The sequence below is a fragment of the Dasypus novemcinctus genome, chromosome 3 (genome assembly GCF_030445035.2).
Source record: "Dasypus novemcinctus isolate mDasNov1 chromosome 3, mDasNov1.1.hap2, whole genome shotgun sequence".
Lineage (NCBI taxonomy): Eukaryota > Metazoa > Chordata > Mammalia > Cingulata > Dasypodidae > Dasypus > Dasypus novemcinctus.
Genome location: NC_080675.1, coordinates 153,623,839 through 153,640,513, shown reverse-complemented (window position 1 = coordinate 153,640,513; position 16,675 = coordinate 153,623,839). Strand labels below are relative to the sequence as shown.

Sequence of the window (16,675 nt, the reverse complement as noted above, 5' to 3'; positions counted from 1 at the left end):
GCTGGAGAATGTTCTCAAAGGAGGGCATTGCCTAAATACTTCTGTATCCTAAAATCCCTGAACAGGGAGAAAAACAGCGCCTCCCCCAAATTCATGGTCCCGGCCACACAATCCAGTCCCTCTACACCTCTGGTGCTCCCAATAGCATCAACTTATTCTGCAGCGCTGACTGCACACTGGCCCCCCCATTGCACTGCACGGCACACCCCACGCCCCCCACCTCTCTGTAGTCTGCACGGACTGCCTCCTCTCCGGGATCAGGCCTCCTGACAGCACTCGCCCGACTCCTAGTGCCTGGCCCAAGCCCCTCACAGATGACTCACGGCAGAGGGTGTGCCTAGGAGGGTCTGGCTGCCTCAAGGTCCTTGCCTTCCTCCTTTTCGTGACTGGCAGGCACAGGGCTCAGCACCCCTTTGCTCCTCCGGCTAAGACATTGTAAGTGTGGGAGCCAGCTGCCGCAGGTGTCCCGGGATCCAGGTGATGAGGCATTGCAGCAGGGCGTGGTTGGGGACCGGCCCCAGACCGCCCTAGGGCTGCTGGTGAGGTGCGGCCCCAGATACCTCAGACCCACATGGCACGGGCTCCAGCTGCCCATGTGCGTGAGTCTTACGTAAGAGGAATGGCAGGAGAGGGGCCTGCCGGTACAGGTGAGAGAGACAGGGGTCTGCTGCCGTTACTGGCAGAGCCGTGGGAGATGCTCTGCGCCGCTGGGGACGGATGAAAGGTTTACTTGGCCTTGTTTATTTTTCTTTCTAGACCAGGCCTGTGCTAAGTGCTCTCTGCTTAGGGTGCATTGGCTCACTGCATTCTCAAGGTAGCCCTGTTGTGCAGGTATTATGAATAGTCCCACTTTCCAGAGGAGGCAATGGCAGCCTGGAGAGCTTTAGACTTGCTCAGCCTCACACATCCAGGTCTCTGTGAGTGGCTCTGAAGCCAGAATACCAAGTACACTATGCTTATCCATTATTTGCTTCATAAAACTCAGCCAACTGCCCCAACTCACCCCCACCCCCTTGAGAGTCCTTATTCCATAGTACCCAATGTCCCCATACCTTGTCCTTTGCTCTCTTCCTGCTCCACTTCAGAGACTAGCCAGCAGTGGGCCCCACCAGCGTCTTCTAAAACCAGGTCCCCTGTTCCCCTGCAAGCAACAACTCCAAAATCCCAAGCTGCCTCTGGGGTGAGAGGTGGCACCAATAAGGTGAAAAAACGGAGGCAGACTTGATCTGTGCTAAGGGCAGTTTTAAGGTCAAGGTCCCCATGGGGTTGGGAAACCTGTGCTTTATTAACCACCTCAGTTCTAGTGAATCCCAGAAAGAAACCCAGACTTCTCCTCTCCTCTGTCCTAAAGAGCTAAAGGAAGTTGAGCCGTCTCAGAGAGCTAGTCTGGAAGACAGGCTTACAGGAAAAGGAGTGGGGTGGGGGCGGGAGGAAGGTTGTGAGCCAACACCCACATGGGTGAAATCTATGATAAGGTGGAGGTAAGTAGTTGTGCAATGAAAGGATGTGATGGGGATAGAGGGATAGTACTGGGTTGGGCTGTGCAGGCTTGATGGGGGCTACAGTCCATGGAATTGGGGGGGAGGGTTGGGTGGGGAGCAGGAGAACATCGGGGATTGGTGGGTACATGGTTGAAACTATAATGTTGAAAAAATTCTTTGGACAATATAATGAGGAAGGGTTACTGTTTTAAGGTGTTTGACAGGGGCATCTGGCACAGGGTGCGCCTGGGGCAGGCTTTTAAGGAGTGTGTGTGTGCTCATCTTGTCATAGTGTGTTCTATCAGTGAGTGGAGACCCATAAAATGAGTGGGAAGACATTGTACCCCCATCCTGGGGAGGCCCAATGTTCTCAAACAGAGGGGAGGGTGTCTCATGAGAGCACAGGTGGCTCCTAACAGGGGAGGACAGACTAGACTGTCAAGCCCTCGACATTGTTGCAAGCATCTATGAATCTTGTCTTTCAACTAGTGAAGCTTGGTTGTTACTATGGGCCCTGAGGGGAGGGGGAAAGAGGAATAGAATAGACAGAAGAGCGGGTAATTGGGGGGCAATGGAAGTATTCTACATGATTGTGCAATGATGGATAAAGGCAATGTTAAATTTCACCAAAAATTTGTAAGTGTACGGACTAAAATGTAAACCATAATATAAACCATAATGTAACCATGGTTTGTAGCTATGTTTCAATATTTGTACATCAGTTGTAGAAAATGTAACATCCACATGTAAAAAGATCATTGTTGGGGAAGGGGGAAAAGGGGGAGGATTTTGGGTATATGGGAGTCCCCCATATTCTGTATGTGTCTATACTGTGACCTAAAACTTCTTTGAAGACATAATGAAAAAAAAAAAAAGAGATAAGACACTGAGGATGAAATGGAAGAGACTGCCTTGCCATTATACATATAGGACCACAGCTATTACAGTGATGAAAGGCAAAACATCCAAAACATTTTTTTAATAATATTTTTCATTTTTAATACCCCATTTTTTACTCTATTTTAGTTTTTCTAAATTATTTTGTATTTTATTTCTAATGTTTAAACCTATCATTACTATTTCCTTTTCCTATTAACAGAATTTGGAAATATGTTAGGCTTCATTTTTGAAGAAGTTTTGGATCACAGAGGGGTTCAACTATGACAGGGGAGGAGCATTGATTGTGGGGTGTCATTGATGGGGGATCCATGGAAGGGAGTTCACCTGGGCATGCATATAAGATATATAGGTATGTTTGGATACTCATTGGGGATTAAAACAGTGGGCAGAGATTCACAGGACAATGGAGGGAGTGCTGGGTTCCCATCCTGGGGAGCTCTGTCACATTCCCCAATGGAACAGCAATAATTCCCCAAGTGCAAAGGCAATGACCATTGAAGAAGGATGGTCCAGCGATGGGCCCTTAATACTGATGACTGTGCTTATGAGTCTGTTGTGCCTGAAATTTCAACATGGCCTAGGGTTGCAGGTGCCTAAGAGTTACTTCCTCAAATGTGTTGCTCAAATGTGGCAACTCTCTAAGCCAAACTCAGCATATAAATACATTACTTTTCCCCAGGTGGGACATGACTCTCATGTATGAGCCTCCCTGGCACTGAGGGATTACTACCAAGTACTGGCTGGTGATTCACCTAGAAAAAGACCTTGAATAAAAGGGGGAAGTGGTGAAGACAAATGAGTTTATATGGCTAAGAGATTTCAAAATTAGTTGGGAGGTTGTATTAGTCAGTCAAAGGGGTACTGATGCAAAACACCAGAAATTGGTTGGTTTTTATAAAGGGTATTTATTTAGGGTAGGAGCTTACAGATACCAGGCTATGAAGCATAGGTTACTTCCCTCACTAACGTCTGTTTTCACATGTTGGAGCAAGATGGCTGCCGATGTCTGCGAGGGTTCAGGCTTCCTGGGTTCCTCCCTTCCAGGGTCTTGCTTCTTTCTGGGTTCAATGTTCCTTTTTTCCTGGAGCTTACTTCTCTTTCCTCTGTGTGCTTACTTCCCAGGGTGCCAGCTTAAGACTTCTGCATCAAACTCCAACATCAAAACTCTAACATTAAGAACCCTCAACTCTCTCCTTTGCCATGCCTTTTATCTGCAAGTCCCCATCCACCAAGTGGTGGGTACTCAATGCCCTACTGACACAAGAGGTTGACTTGATTACTTAATCACTTACTTAATTGATTGATTACTTAATCAAGTAAACCTCTGAATCTAATATAATCTCATATGCCCAGAGGAAAAGACCAGTTTACAAACATAATCCAATATATCCTTTTGGAATTCATCAATAATATCAAACTGCTACAGAGGTCATCAAAGGGATCACACTTATGCACATCTTAGCAGGATCTCAGAGACAGCCAAAGTAGATACAACCCCAAGTAGTGGTGCTCCTGAGGGCTATGGAGACACCCAGGGCATACGGTCATGGCAGATGGCTCCAGAGTTTGGTGCCTTGCCAATTGGTCCTACTTTGGAATTTGTGCTCCTGAGTGTGATGGAGTTGGACTCAGATGTGACTTCTCTACACATGCCTCTCTGTCCCTTTTATTGAACCTGCAGTTGGCACTGGGTTGGTGTATGCCCAGGAGACTTGAATCTCTGGGCTGTCCATGTGCCAGCTGGGCCCTGAGCCTCAGCAGAGTTGCAGTACCTACTCTCCAGTTCATTGCACTTACCCAGGTCAGCTGACAGGGAGATGAGGATGGGCAACCACCACACCAGGAACCGAGAGAGTCTATAGCTTCAGGCAAAAGAGTCCCATTCACAAGCCATGTGGGATCAAAGCCCCCTCTCAATTGAGAGGAGGAGTGGGCATTGCCATCCCAGGGTCCTCAGGATGGAGGAATAAAATATGGACTAGAGTGGACTCACTGGTATTCTACTATAGAATTATTGTGACTCTGGCAATGGAAGAAATGATATCACTGATGTGGAGACAGTGGCCACGGAATTGCTGAAGGCAGGGAGAAGGAAAAGGAGATGTGTTATGGGGGCATTTTTGGGACTTTGGAATTGTCCTGAATGATACTGCAGGGACAGATGCAGGACATTATATATCCTGCCATAACCCACTGAATGGACTGGGAGAGAGTGCAAACTACAATGTAAACTATAATCCATGCTGTGTAGCAGTGCTCCAAAATGTATTAATCAATTGCAATGAATGTACCACACTCTGAAAGAAGTTTCTGATGTGGGAAAAATGGGAGGTGTGGGGAGTGGGGGGGAATTCAAGGAACCCAGAATAGCCAAAACAGTCTTGAAAAAGAAGAACAATGTTGGAGAATCCACACTTCCTGATTTCAAAACTTACTACAAAACTATGGTAATCAAGACAGTATGGCACTGGCATAGTGTGAATTTCTGGATTCTCTATTTGATTAATGGAATCCAATTGAGAATCCAGAAATTGACCCTCACAACTGATTTTCAACAAGGTGTGAAAACAAATTAATGGGGGAAAGAATGGTCTTTGCAACCAGTGGTGCTAGGAAAACTGGATATTCACATGCAAAAGAATAAATTTGGACTTCTACCTCACACCACATCCATTAACTCAAAATGGATCATAAGCCTAAATGTAAGAGCTAAAATTTAAAACTCTTATATGAAAATAGGAGAATAAATTTTTGTGACCTCGGATCAGGATAAACTTTTTAGATATGACACCAAAAGTACAAGCAACTAAAGGAAAAAAATAGATATATTGGACTTCATCAAAATTAATATTTGTGCTTCAAAGGACACAATCAAGAAAGTGAAAGACAACCCACAGAATGGAAGAAAATTTCTCCAAATTATATATCTAACAAAAAAGTATCTAGAATAAAAAATAACTATTAAAATTCAAAAATAAAAAGTTTAAAAATGAGCAAACAATCCGAATAGATATTTTTTTCCAAAGAAGATGTTCAAATGGCCAATAAGCACATTAAAGAGATGATCATCATTCACCATCAGGGAAATGAAAATCAAAACCACTCTGAAGTACCACTTCACACATGTTATCGTGGTTATAATAAAAAAAACAGATAAGTTTTAGTGAGGATGTGGGGAAATTGGAACACTGACATGCTGTTGGTAGAAATGCATCAACTTTGGAAAACAGGTTGTTAGCTCCTCAAAATGTTAAACATAGACTTGCCATATGATACAACAATCCCATTCATAGGGATATACTCAATAGAAATTAAAACAAATTCCACCTAAAAACTTGCACACAAATGTTCATAACAGCAGTAATCATAATAGCCAAAAATGATGGTGATTGAATTGATGAATGCACAACTATATGATTATACCAAATGCCAGTGATAGTACAGTTTGGATGGATAGTACGCTTTGTTAATATGTATCAATAAAACTGATTTTAAAAATTAGCCAAAAATGGAACGAACCAAATGTTCATCCATCAACTGATGAATGGATACATAAAATGTGTTATATCCATGTAATGGATTATGTGGATAATCCATTTGGCAATGAAAAAGAATGATGTACTGATACATGTAACAATATGGATGAACCTTGAAAATATGATGCTGAGTGAAATAAACCAGTCAACAAAAGACCAGGTGCTATATGATTTCATATCTGAGATGTCCACAATAGGCAAAACAATAGAGACAGAAAGTAAATCATATTTGCCTAAGGCTGAGGAGGGGTAAGAATGGGGGGAAATGAGGAATGACAGCTAATAGGTATGGGGCTTCTTTTTGGGGGGATGAAAATGTCCTAAAATTGTTTATGATGATGGTTGTACAACTCTGTGGGTATCCTAGAAACCACTGAATTGTATACTTTAAACTGTTAACTGTATGGTATGTGAATTATATCTCAATAAAGTTGAGATATATTATATCTCAATAAAGTGCTCTTTACGTGTCTACTTGTCTTTTCTTCTTTCTCCTTAGGAGGCACCGAGAACCAATTGTGGGACCTTCTGGTGTGGGAGGGAGGTGCTCAATCACTTGAGCCACCTCAGCTCCCTATGCTGTTATATTTTAAAAAGCAAAGTTTCAGGCAAGCAGACTAGGCCCAATACATAGGGCGTCTGCCTACCACATGGGAGGTCGGCGGTTCAAACCCCGGGGCTCCTTGAACCGTGTGGAGCTGGCCCATGTGCAGTGCTGATGTGTGCAAGGAGTGCCCTCCCACGCAGGGGTGTCCCCCGCGTAGGGGAGCCCCATGTGCAAGGAGTGTGCCCCATAAGGAGAGCCACCCAGCACAAAAGCAAGAGCAGCCTGCCCAAGAAAGGTGCCGCACACACAGAGAGCTGACACAACAAGATGAAGCAACAAAAAGAAACACAGATTCCCATGCCGCTGACAACAACAGAAGAGGACAAAACACGCAAAGCAGAACACGCAGCAAATGGACACAGAGAACAGACAACTGGGGGAGGGGGAAGGGGAGAGAAATTTTAAAAAATCAATTGTATTTCTATATGTTAGCAGCAAATAATTGGAAAAATTAATTTTAAAAGTACAATTATACAGCATCAAAAACAAAACATTCATAGGAGTAAGTAAGAAAAAATGAAGAAGACATACACCCTGAAAAATACAAAACATAGTTGAGATAAATCACAAAACTAAATAAATGGAAACATATACCATGTTCATGAATCAGAAGAGTCTCCCCAATTTGAAATATAGAGTCAATTCAATCCCAGTCAAAATGCCAACAGTCTTTTTTATAGAAAGTGACAAGATAATTCTAAAATTTACATAGAAATATAAAGGATCTTGCTTTAGAAAACTATTATTATACAACAACTATTGTATTATTATTATACAGTAACTTTTTTTCTTTCAGTGTAGATAATTTTTATTGACAGATGTTAAGAGTGCAAAATAGTAATAGATTCAGAGGGAGGGAAAAGGAGGTGGGACATGACAGCCCTCCCCTCAAGTGAGGGCCTTGTGATCAGGCCAGTGGAGCCCAGCGCCCTCTAAAAAACAAACTCCCAGGCCAGAGGGCTTCTCGTCACACAGGGGAAAGGGCACAGACCATGCCCTGCCCCAGGCTGCCTGGCTCCTGTCCACCATACATGGAGATACTTCAAAAGGAAAACTTCACAGCTCGGAGGAGTAGTGTTAGGGGAATGGGCTAGACCTACCTCTCCTCAAACCCAGTTATCTGCCTCATGCCTCAGTTTCCCTTTTCCCAGTGATTAATGAAGTTGGACCACCAGGCCCTCAGTGGCCCAGCCTGACTCAAATGTTAGTTCCCATAATATTTTAGCCACATGTGTATGCTACAGGCCCTCAGAGGCTGCTGGTATCACTATGTGTTGCCCCTAGCCAAAAAGACTTTTTCTAAGCGATGGATATCAACCCAAGATGCAAGGCAACACAGTTACTTTTTAAAAAAACATTTATTATCTCAGGTTCTGTGAGTCAGGAATATAGTTGTGGCTTATCTGAGTCCCTCTGGCTCAAGGTCTTTCATGAGGTTGCAGTCAAACTGTGACCAGGGCTACAGAATTATCTGAAGGTTCAGCTGGAGAAGACCCACCTCCAAGCTCACTCATTGGTTGTTGGCAGGACTCAGAGACTTGAAGGCTGGTGTATTGAGGGCAAAGGATCCTCACTGGCTGTTGGCCAGAGGCCTCCCACTGTGCCTTGCCACCTGGACCTCTCCACAGAGAGCTTACAACATGGCAGCTGGCTTCCCACAGAGCAACCAAAATGAAAGCCAGTAATTTTGTAACCTAATCTTTGGAGCAAAGCCCATCGCTTTTGCTATATTCTACTTATTAAAAGTGAGTCAAAAATATAGGTCCAGCCCACACTCAAGAGGGGGATTACACAAGAGAGTGAGTCCCAGGAGGCAAGAATCATTGAGGGGCATACCACACCAAGGATAGCCAAAATAAGCTTGGGGGAAGAAAAAAGAAACAAAGTCAGAGTACCAATACTACCTGAAATCAAAACATAGTAGAGAGTTCAGGGAAAGTGGTGTCGAGGTAGAGGGCCTTTGATGAGATCACTTGATTAAATCACTTTAGGGCTTTTGGTTGGCATGACCCATGTTAGGTCTCCACCCTCGTGCTGGGTCGTACCTAAACTGAGAACACTCAGACAGTGAGAGACAACACACAGAAAAGGGAGCTCTGCCATTTTGACCCTGCCATGTGCCATTTGAACCTGCCAGGTTCACCTACAGCTACAGAAAGAGCCCCAGAGGCGCAAGGAGATGAGGTCCAGGGAGAGATGCCTGATGGCCCACAGCTGCGCCCCAGGAGAAAAGACAGCAAGACCAGCATTGTCTTGCCTCACCACATGGCAGGACTTCAGGATCTGCCAGCAACCGCCCTTTGGTGAGAAAGTATCTCTGATGATGCCTTGATTTGGACATTTGTGCAGCCTCAAATCTGTAAGCATTTCACCCTAAATAAATCCTCTTATAAAAGCAAAAAAAAAAAAGACATAGTAGAAAGCTACAGTAATGAGGATAGCAAGGATTGATATAAAGATAGAAAAACAGCTCAGTAGAAGAAAGTCCCAATATAGGCCCTTACATTTATGGTCAATTAATTTTTGACAAAGGAGTAAAGGAAATTTAAAGTACGAGAAAAAAAAAAGAAAATATTTTCAACAAATGACCCTGGACCGACTGGATAACTATATGGAGAAAAAAATGGAAATTGACCTTTACTGTACACTATACAAAAGATTAATTTGAATTGGGTCATAGATCTCAACATAAAAATTAAACTATAAAGCTTCTATTGGAACACACAGGAAAATATCTTCAAGACCTTGGAATAGGCAAAGATTTCTTAGAGAAGACATAATAGCAGTAACCATAAAAGAAAAAATTTGTTAAGTTGGACCTAATCAGATTAGAAGTATTTGTTTGTCAAAAGACACCATTAAGGGGAGCAGATGAGGCTCAAGCAGTTGAGTGCCTGCTTCCCACACGGGAAGCTCTGGGTTTGGTTCCCAGTGCCTCCCAAAAACAAAAACAGGTACCAGGAAAACAAGAAAAAGAACCAACTCAGGAAAGCCAATGTGGCTCAGTGGTTGAGCACCAACTTCCTGTCTATGAGGTCCCAGGTTCAATCCCTGGCTCTGGTACCTCAAAAAAAAAAAAAAAAAAAAGACACCGTAAGAAAATGAAGACAAACCACAAACTGGGAGAAAATATTTGCAATGCATCTATCTGACAAAGGACTTAAATACAGAATATATAAAGGGTTCCTACAAATCAGTAATTAAAGGACAAAGAGTCCAGTTATAAAATGAGTTAAGATTAAAACAGACATTTCAAAAAAGGAGATATAGAAATGACCAATAAGCACATGAAAACATACTCATCAACACTGACCATCATGGAAATTCTAATTAAAACCATAATGACATACCACTATTTACTTATCAGAATGGCTAAAATTACAAAGATTAACAATATGTAGTGTTGACAAAGATGTGGAACAATAGAAACTGCTAGTGGGGTTTAAAATGGTACAACCGGGAAGTGGACATGGCTCAACAGATAGAGTGTCTGCCTAACGTATGGAGGGCCCAAGGTTCTATACCCAGGGCCTCCTGACCCATGTGGTGAGCTGGCCCACACGTAGTGCTGCCACATACAAGGGGTGCCATGCCACACAGAGTCGCCCCGCGTGGAGAAGCCCCACACGCAAGGAGTGCACCCCACAAGGAGAGCCGCCCCGCGTGGGAAAAAAAAAGGGTAGCCTGCCCAGGAGTGGCACCATACATGTGGAGAGCTGACGCAGCAAGATGATGCAAAAAAAAGAGTTTCCCAGTGCTACCTGATAATACAAGCGGACGCAGAAGAACACACAGCGAATGAACACAGAGAGCAGACAATGGAGGGTAAGGGGAGAGAAATGAATAAAATAAATCTTAAAAAAAAAAAAAAAGACCCAAGTGTATTTTTAAAAAATCAATGAATAAAGAAAATGGTACAGGCAGTTTGGAAATTTTCTGGAAGTTTCTTTAAACATATATCTATCCTTTGACCCAGCAATTCTATTCCTAGGCATTTACCTAAAAAAATAAGTTCATATGTTCACAGAAAGCCTTATTCAAGGATGCTTCATAGAAACTTACTTCATAAAAGCCCCAAACTGGAAACAACCCAAGTATCTATCAAGAGGAGGGATAGGGAAACGGACTTGGCCCAGTGGTTAGGGCGTCCGTCTACCACATGGGAGGTCCGCGGTTCAAACCCCGGACCTTCTTGATCCGTATGGAGCTGGCCCATGCGCAGTGCTGATGCACGCAAGGAGTGCCCTGCCACGCAGGGGTGTCCCCTGGGTGGGGGAGCCCCACACGTAAGGAGTGCGCCCCGTAAGGAGAGCCGCCCAGTGGGAAAGAAAGTACAGCCTGCCTGAGAATGGCACCACCCACACAGAGAGCTGACACAACAAGATGACACAACAAAAAGAGACACAGATTCCTGTGCCGCTGACAACAGAAGTGGACAAAGAAACAAGATGCAGAGAATAGACACAGAGAACAGACAACCAGGGTGGGGGGAGAGGGGAGAGAAATAAATAAATAAATCTTTTTAAAAAAAAAAAAAAAAGAGGAGGGATAAACGAATTGTGGTATAGCCATACAATGGAATTCTATTCAACAATACAAAAGAATGAACTACTGACACATTTAACAACTTGGATGAATCTCACAAATGTAATTATGAATGAAAGAAGCCGGGTGCAAAAAAAGTACATACTGGATGATTCCATTTACGTGACGTTTAGGTACAGCCTGATCTGTGGCTGTCTAAAACAGTGGTTGCCTATGAGGGATGAGGGTGGAGACTGGGGCTGACTGGAAGAGTCATAGAAGAACTTTCCAGAGTCATAAAAATGTTCTATATTTTGTTGATTACATGGGGGTACACATTTGTCAAAAGTCATCAGATACCTCTTAATACCTGTGCATTTCAGTATTTGGAAATTTTGCCTCCATTAATTTAAAAAAACAAGCAATCTATTAAATTCTGATGTAAATTCTGCAAATGTAAATTCTTATTTTACAGCTTCTTAGGGCCAGAGTCTGTGCTAGACCTGGACGACCTTCACATGGAATCTTTACAGTTTCTTTCAATTACACCATTCTAGCCCCGAACACAAGTGCTTCTCACAGTCTCCCTTGCTCAGGGCCAGGGCAGTCTGGAGAAGAGGGGGCAAAGCCAAGGCCAGGGGTCTCTCATAGGACCCAGTGTGAGATAGGGCTTTCTCCTGCACCATTGTCCCTAAATGGAATTGCATCTTTTGTAGGGGATGATGGAGAGGTAGGTAGTGAGTTCTCTATCCCTGGAGGTATTCAAGTCAGAGTAGTTTGATGATGTGTGGGATAGAGTGGATTGGACTCAGTAGCCTAAAAAGACCATCTGGACTGGGAATCTATTACGTAGGGACTTGCCTGGGGACAGAGCAAGTCAGCTCCATGCTTGGTGTCCTGACTCCAGGCCAGCCCCGGCTCTGCTGCCCCTGGCTAACAACTCAGCAGCCCCTGCAAGGAACCAGGGCTGGGCTGGGCGGGCCTGTATCCTGAAGGCACCCAGAGCTGTAATCAGATGTCTGGGACCAAGGCTGCTCTGCCCTGGGGTCTCTGACTTCCCAGATGCTCCCTACCCTTTCTTTGTCCTGAGACTCTTGATACCAGCACCTTGGCTTCCTGTGGCTCTTACAATACAGTCCCACATGCTCTGTCCTATGCCCACGGGCCTACCCCAGGACCTTTGCACTCCCCTAACCAAGTGCAGTTTAAATGTTGCTTCCCTGGGAAGCCTTTCCCTATTCCCTCAAGACTAAGTCAGTCCTCTGTTCTATTTCCTCCATAATTTTTTCCTTCCTTCATGGCACATATCATAATTATAGCTTAACAATTAATTGTATAGTTACAGTATTTGATTAATCTCTGTCTTTGCTGCAAGCATAGTAACTCCTTAAGGCAAACTCTTGTCTCGCCTTGTTTTCTATGAGATTCTCCGTGTTTGGCCTGACAGGTTGAACAATAAATAATTTTGAAGAAATGAACATACACTTATGAAAACAATAAAGATATCAAAATCTGAAAAAAAAAATCCTAGGTTCCATATCATGGGGAAGTGCGGAGGGGGAGTGGGGAAGAATCCCAGAACAAGAAGGCCCTGCACAGCTCATACTCTTAAGGACACCTGACTCCCCAAAGATGGGGAGCTCACTCTGCCATCCTTGGAAAGCTTTGCCCGTGGAAGGGCCCTTCTCACTGAGCTGGCAGCAGCCTCCCGTGTCGGCCCTGCACTGCTCCGAGGGGCCCCTCTGCAGCCATTCTCTGGACGGGCTGTGCTGGGAGAGGCAGCTGGGAGCCTGGGGTGACTGCAGTTGATTCAGAGCTTCACATCCTTCCCCGGCCCAACTCTACCCTGCGGGCTGCCATCTGCCAGCCACTTGCCTCCAGCCCACTTCCCACTGCCAGATTCACCTCCCTAAAACCAGGCCCTTCCCAGGCTTCTCTGGCTTCCAGCATCCCCTGGGGCTCCCCGCTGCCTTCTTTGGCCCCGTCTGCCTACACAGACCTATCCAGACCCAGGAGTTGCCCTGGCTCCAACCTAACGGGTCTGAGGGCCACCTGGAACTCCCACAGCCACACCTGTGATCAGCAGTGTCCCTGCCTGCCATCGGAGAATGGCCCAGTCCCTTCCCCAGCTCTTTGCAAGCCCCTCCTCCAGCCTGGGGTTCTTCAGGCTCAGGGAGGCTGGTGTCGCTACTGGACAGAGGGCATAAGAGGGGCAGAGTCCAGGCCCAGCTCAGGCCTGCCCCCTGGGCATGCTCCATGGGGGCCCCTGATGGGTGGCATGGATTGCAGCTGCAGCCCTGAAGGGCACAGAACACAAGCTGCCAGGCCAGGGCCAGACCGTTTCGGACCGGGTGGGTTCCACCTCTCCTGGCTCTGGCTGGGCTCCTTCCCCTCCAGACACACTGCCCATGCTACTTGGCTCCAGTCTTGCAACTCGTGTGGCACAAAAAGGAATTCAAGGGGAATGCGTGTGGGTCAGGCCAGGGTGCAAAACTGCCTCCAGCTCCCAGCCTGCCCGCTGCCGCCCCTCTCTGCAACACTGGATGGTGGGGAGGAGGGGGAAGAGGGTTAAAGACAGTATCAGGCTACTGGAGGAATGCAGTCCCACCCTCCCCCAGAAGCAGCCCCCCATGGCCACCAGGCCAGGTGGATGGGCAGGTCTGGGATGGAGCCCTTCGCTGCTGGGCTGGGCTTGGAGGGCAGAGAAGTGGCGAGCAGGCATCACATCGTCAGTGCTTAGAACAATGTTCAATGAGGGCTCAAAGTTCTTTCCTCACAGCTACTCTGCAAGGCAGACAAAGCAGGTATTATCATTCTTATTTAACAGATGGGGAAACTGAGGCTCAGAGAGGGTGACTGATGTGCCCAGAGTCACAGGGGAGGTCAGGAGCAGAGCTGGGCTGAAACCCAAGGCACAGTCCTCCCAGCCCACAGCTAAGACGGTTCCAGGGGATGCTATGCCCGTGATGGTAACCCTTTGCTTTTGAAAGCATCTTCCTAAGCACAAGCTGATGTAATCCACCCAAAGTTGCGGTAAGGTTAGTGGGGGTCAAGCATTATATTTTCATTTGCACAGAGGAGGATATTGAGACTCAGAGAGGCTAAACAACTTGCCCAAAGTCACTCGGCAAGGAAGTATTGGAATTGGAATTCTACCTCAGGGTTTTCAACCCTTCTCCCCACCCCACCCCTAGCACCCCTTGCCTATGTACCCTTCCATGGGGGAGGTGTGGTGGCCTCCCTTCAGCAGTGTCCCCGAGCAGGCCCAGTGGAGCTGAGTCTTCTACACCCGCCGCCCAGCCCAAGAGCCCAGGTACCCGCCTCCTCCAGGTGTCCCGGGGGTGGCCATGCTCTTGCTCTTGCTCATGCTCATGCTCTGCCACCCCTTATCACCAGAGGCCTAAGAAGTAGGCTTCAAAACACACTGGGCTCCTGGCCTTGGCCCCCCCCCCCGGGTCCTGCCTCGCTCTTTGGAGGAAGAAGGTTTGAGAACCCCCTTGTCCTTATTCTCACAGGCTGAACTCTTGGAACATGCCTGTGAGCGTCTTGTGAGGGAGAGGGAGCCCTGACGCCCTGCGCCTGGAGCCCTGGGTCCCCAGGGAGGGGAGGAGGCAGCAGGACAACCAGGCCCCAGAATAGATGCAGCCTGCAGCCCTGGGTGTAGAGGTGCTGGCCGCTCACCTGCAGGGGCCTCTTAGCCCCAAGAGGAATAAGCCCCTTGTGCCTGAGCCCTGTCCAGGGAGCCCTTGCTTCTGGGGGAACAGGAGTCCGCTCTGGCTTGGGGGGCTTCTCAGGAGACCGAGGGCAGGGTGCAGGCTCACGGCCCTTGCAGAGCCTGTGTGCTCTGAGGCACATTCCCATCTACCGCCTCTCTGGGCCATTCCTCCTGCCTCAGAACCCCTCACCAGAGCGGTGGCCACACACTCCTTAGCTCAAACACTGGCCATTTCTCTCCGTTACCACAGAGAGTTCAGACCCCAGCATTTATCCCTGCCTTCCCACTTTTGTCCTCCAGCCACCTAGACTTCTCCCACCCCTGAATTTCCTTGTGCCTTCACATCTCCTTACCATTGCTAATGCTGCTCCCTCTTCCCAGAATGCTCTTCTCCTTGCTGACTGGTAACAGCGCCCTGGACATCCAAGGCCTGTCTCCGACAACCCCCAACCGTAGTCCTCTCCCCCGCCCCGCTCTTGGTCTGTATCCCTCCTGGGCATGGATCACAGATATCTGGAGTTTTTTGGAGTCTGTCTTCTCCCTGCTGCCTGGACTAGGATGGGGTCCCCATCTTCTCAAGATCCCCAACTTCTTAGATAGATGGGGCCTGGCCAGAGTGGGCATTGGTGAATGCCGACGAAGCGAACTGACTTTCTCTGGATCAGAGGGCTCTAGAAGACACACAGCTGAAGGAGTTTAGGAAACCTCCAACCCCTGCACACAAGTACAGACAGGACAGCTGCAGCCCAGAGAGGAGAAGGGACTTGCCAAGGTCACACAGCAAGCAGGAGCTAGAGCCTCTGGCCCCTGCCTGTCCTTGTCAGTCACTGACCACACATGTCCTAGGTCCCACTGAGGTGATGGAGAAAATTCCTATTGACTGGAAATTCCTTCCACCATCCAAGAGCAGTGCCCAGCTATGCCCCTGAGAGGCTCCTCCTCAGTTGAGACCTTCATGGCCAGGAAAGGGAGCAGGTTAAGCAGTGCTGATTCCATTTTAGAAATCATCCAGACACTTCCCTTCACTTCCCAGAGAGGGAAACAGCTTGCCCATTTTCACACAGCAGGATGAAGAGCAGAACTTGGCCCACAGGCCAGTGTACAGAAGAAGACCGCCAGCTTACCTGGTGCCCAAGTTTTCTTGGGTGGTCCCCGAGCTCATGTCCTGCCTGCTCTCCTGCGGGGCCTCTCCGCTGCCTGGCATGCTGGGGTCCCTGGGAGGGCAGCTGCATCCAGCTCCAGAACTGCGAGGCATCTGCCGTGGGCATCTGCCGAAGAGAGCTTGGCCTCCCACTGCCCCGCCGGGAGAGGCTGGCCTTGACTGGGCAGTGGGGGCGGGCATGGGGCGGGGGCAGAGGGGGGCGGCACCAGAGTGGCCCAAAGAGGCCCATTTCCTCTCTATTTTTAGAAGCTCAAAACACTCCTCAGCGGTGAAGTTGCTCAGGATTAAAACTTTCCTTTTCTTCGTGGTTTTGTTTTGCTCATGATGAGGAGAATTTCAATGAAGCCAGTGTTCTTTTTGATGCAAATCCACTCCGGATCTCCCAGGAGGCCTGGCCAATGGGCTGAGAACTTCTGGGCCCCCAGAAAACCTCCCCACTGGCTTTAAAAGGCCACATTGGGGCAAAAGGGATTCTCAGCCCAAATGTGCACCCGGAGCCTGAGGCGCTGCTAACCCTGCCGGCCCCCACTGCAACCTGCCCTCGCTGCGTCTGGACGCAGCCTGGGAGGGGATTTTGCCCGTTCAGTCCATCACCCCAGCCGGCCCCCACTGCAACCTGCCCTCGCTGCGTCTGGACGCAGCCTGGGAGGGGATTTTGCCCGTTCAGTCCATCACCCCAGCCCTGTGCGGGAGGCTGGAGACCCAAGGAGAAGGTATCCATGGCTCCCGCCCTCTGGGAGCCGCAGTCTG

At 47.5% G+C, this 16,675-nt stretch overlaps 1 protein-coding gene across 1 annotated transcript in view; it reads right to left on the bottom strand.

Moving 5' to 3' along the window:
* ACSBG1 (acyl-CoA synthetase bubblegum family member 1) overlaps nucleotides 1–16,205 on the bottom strand; it is a 59,200-nt gene extending 42,995 nt beyond the window's left edge. Inside the window, exon 1 of the mRNA XM_058294593.2 lies at nucleotides 15,888–16,205. Within this exon, the coding sequence (XP_058150576.1) occupies nucleotides 15,888–16,105 (218 nt within the window). The 5' untranslated portion in view covers nucleotides 16,106–16,205. The remainder of the gene's footprint in view (nucleotides 1–15,887) is intronic.
* Nucleotides 16,206–16,675: the final 470 nt, after the last annotated feature.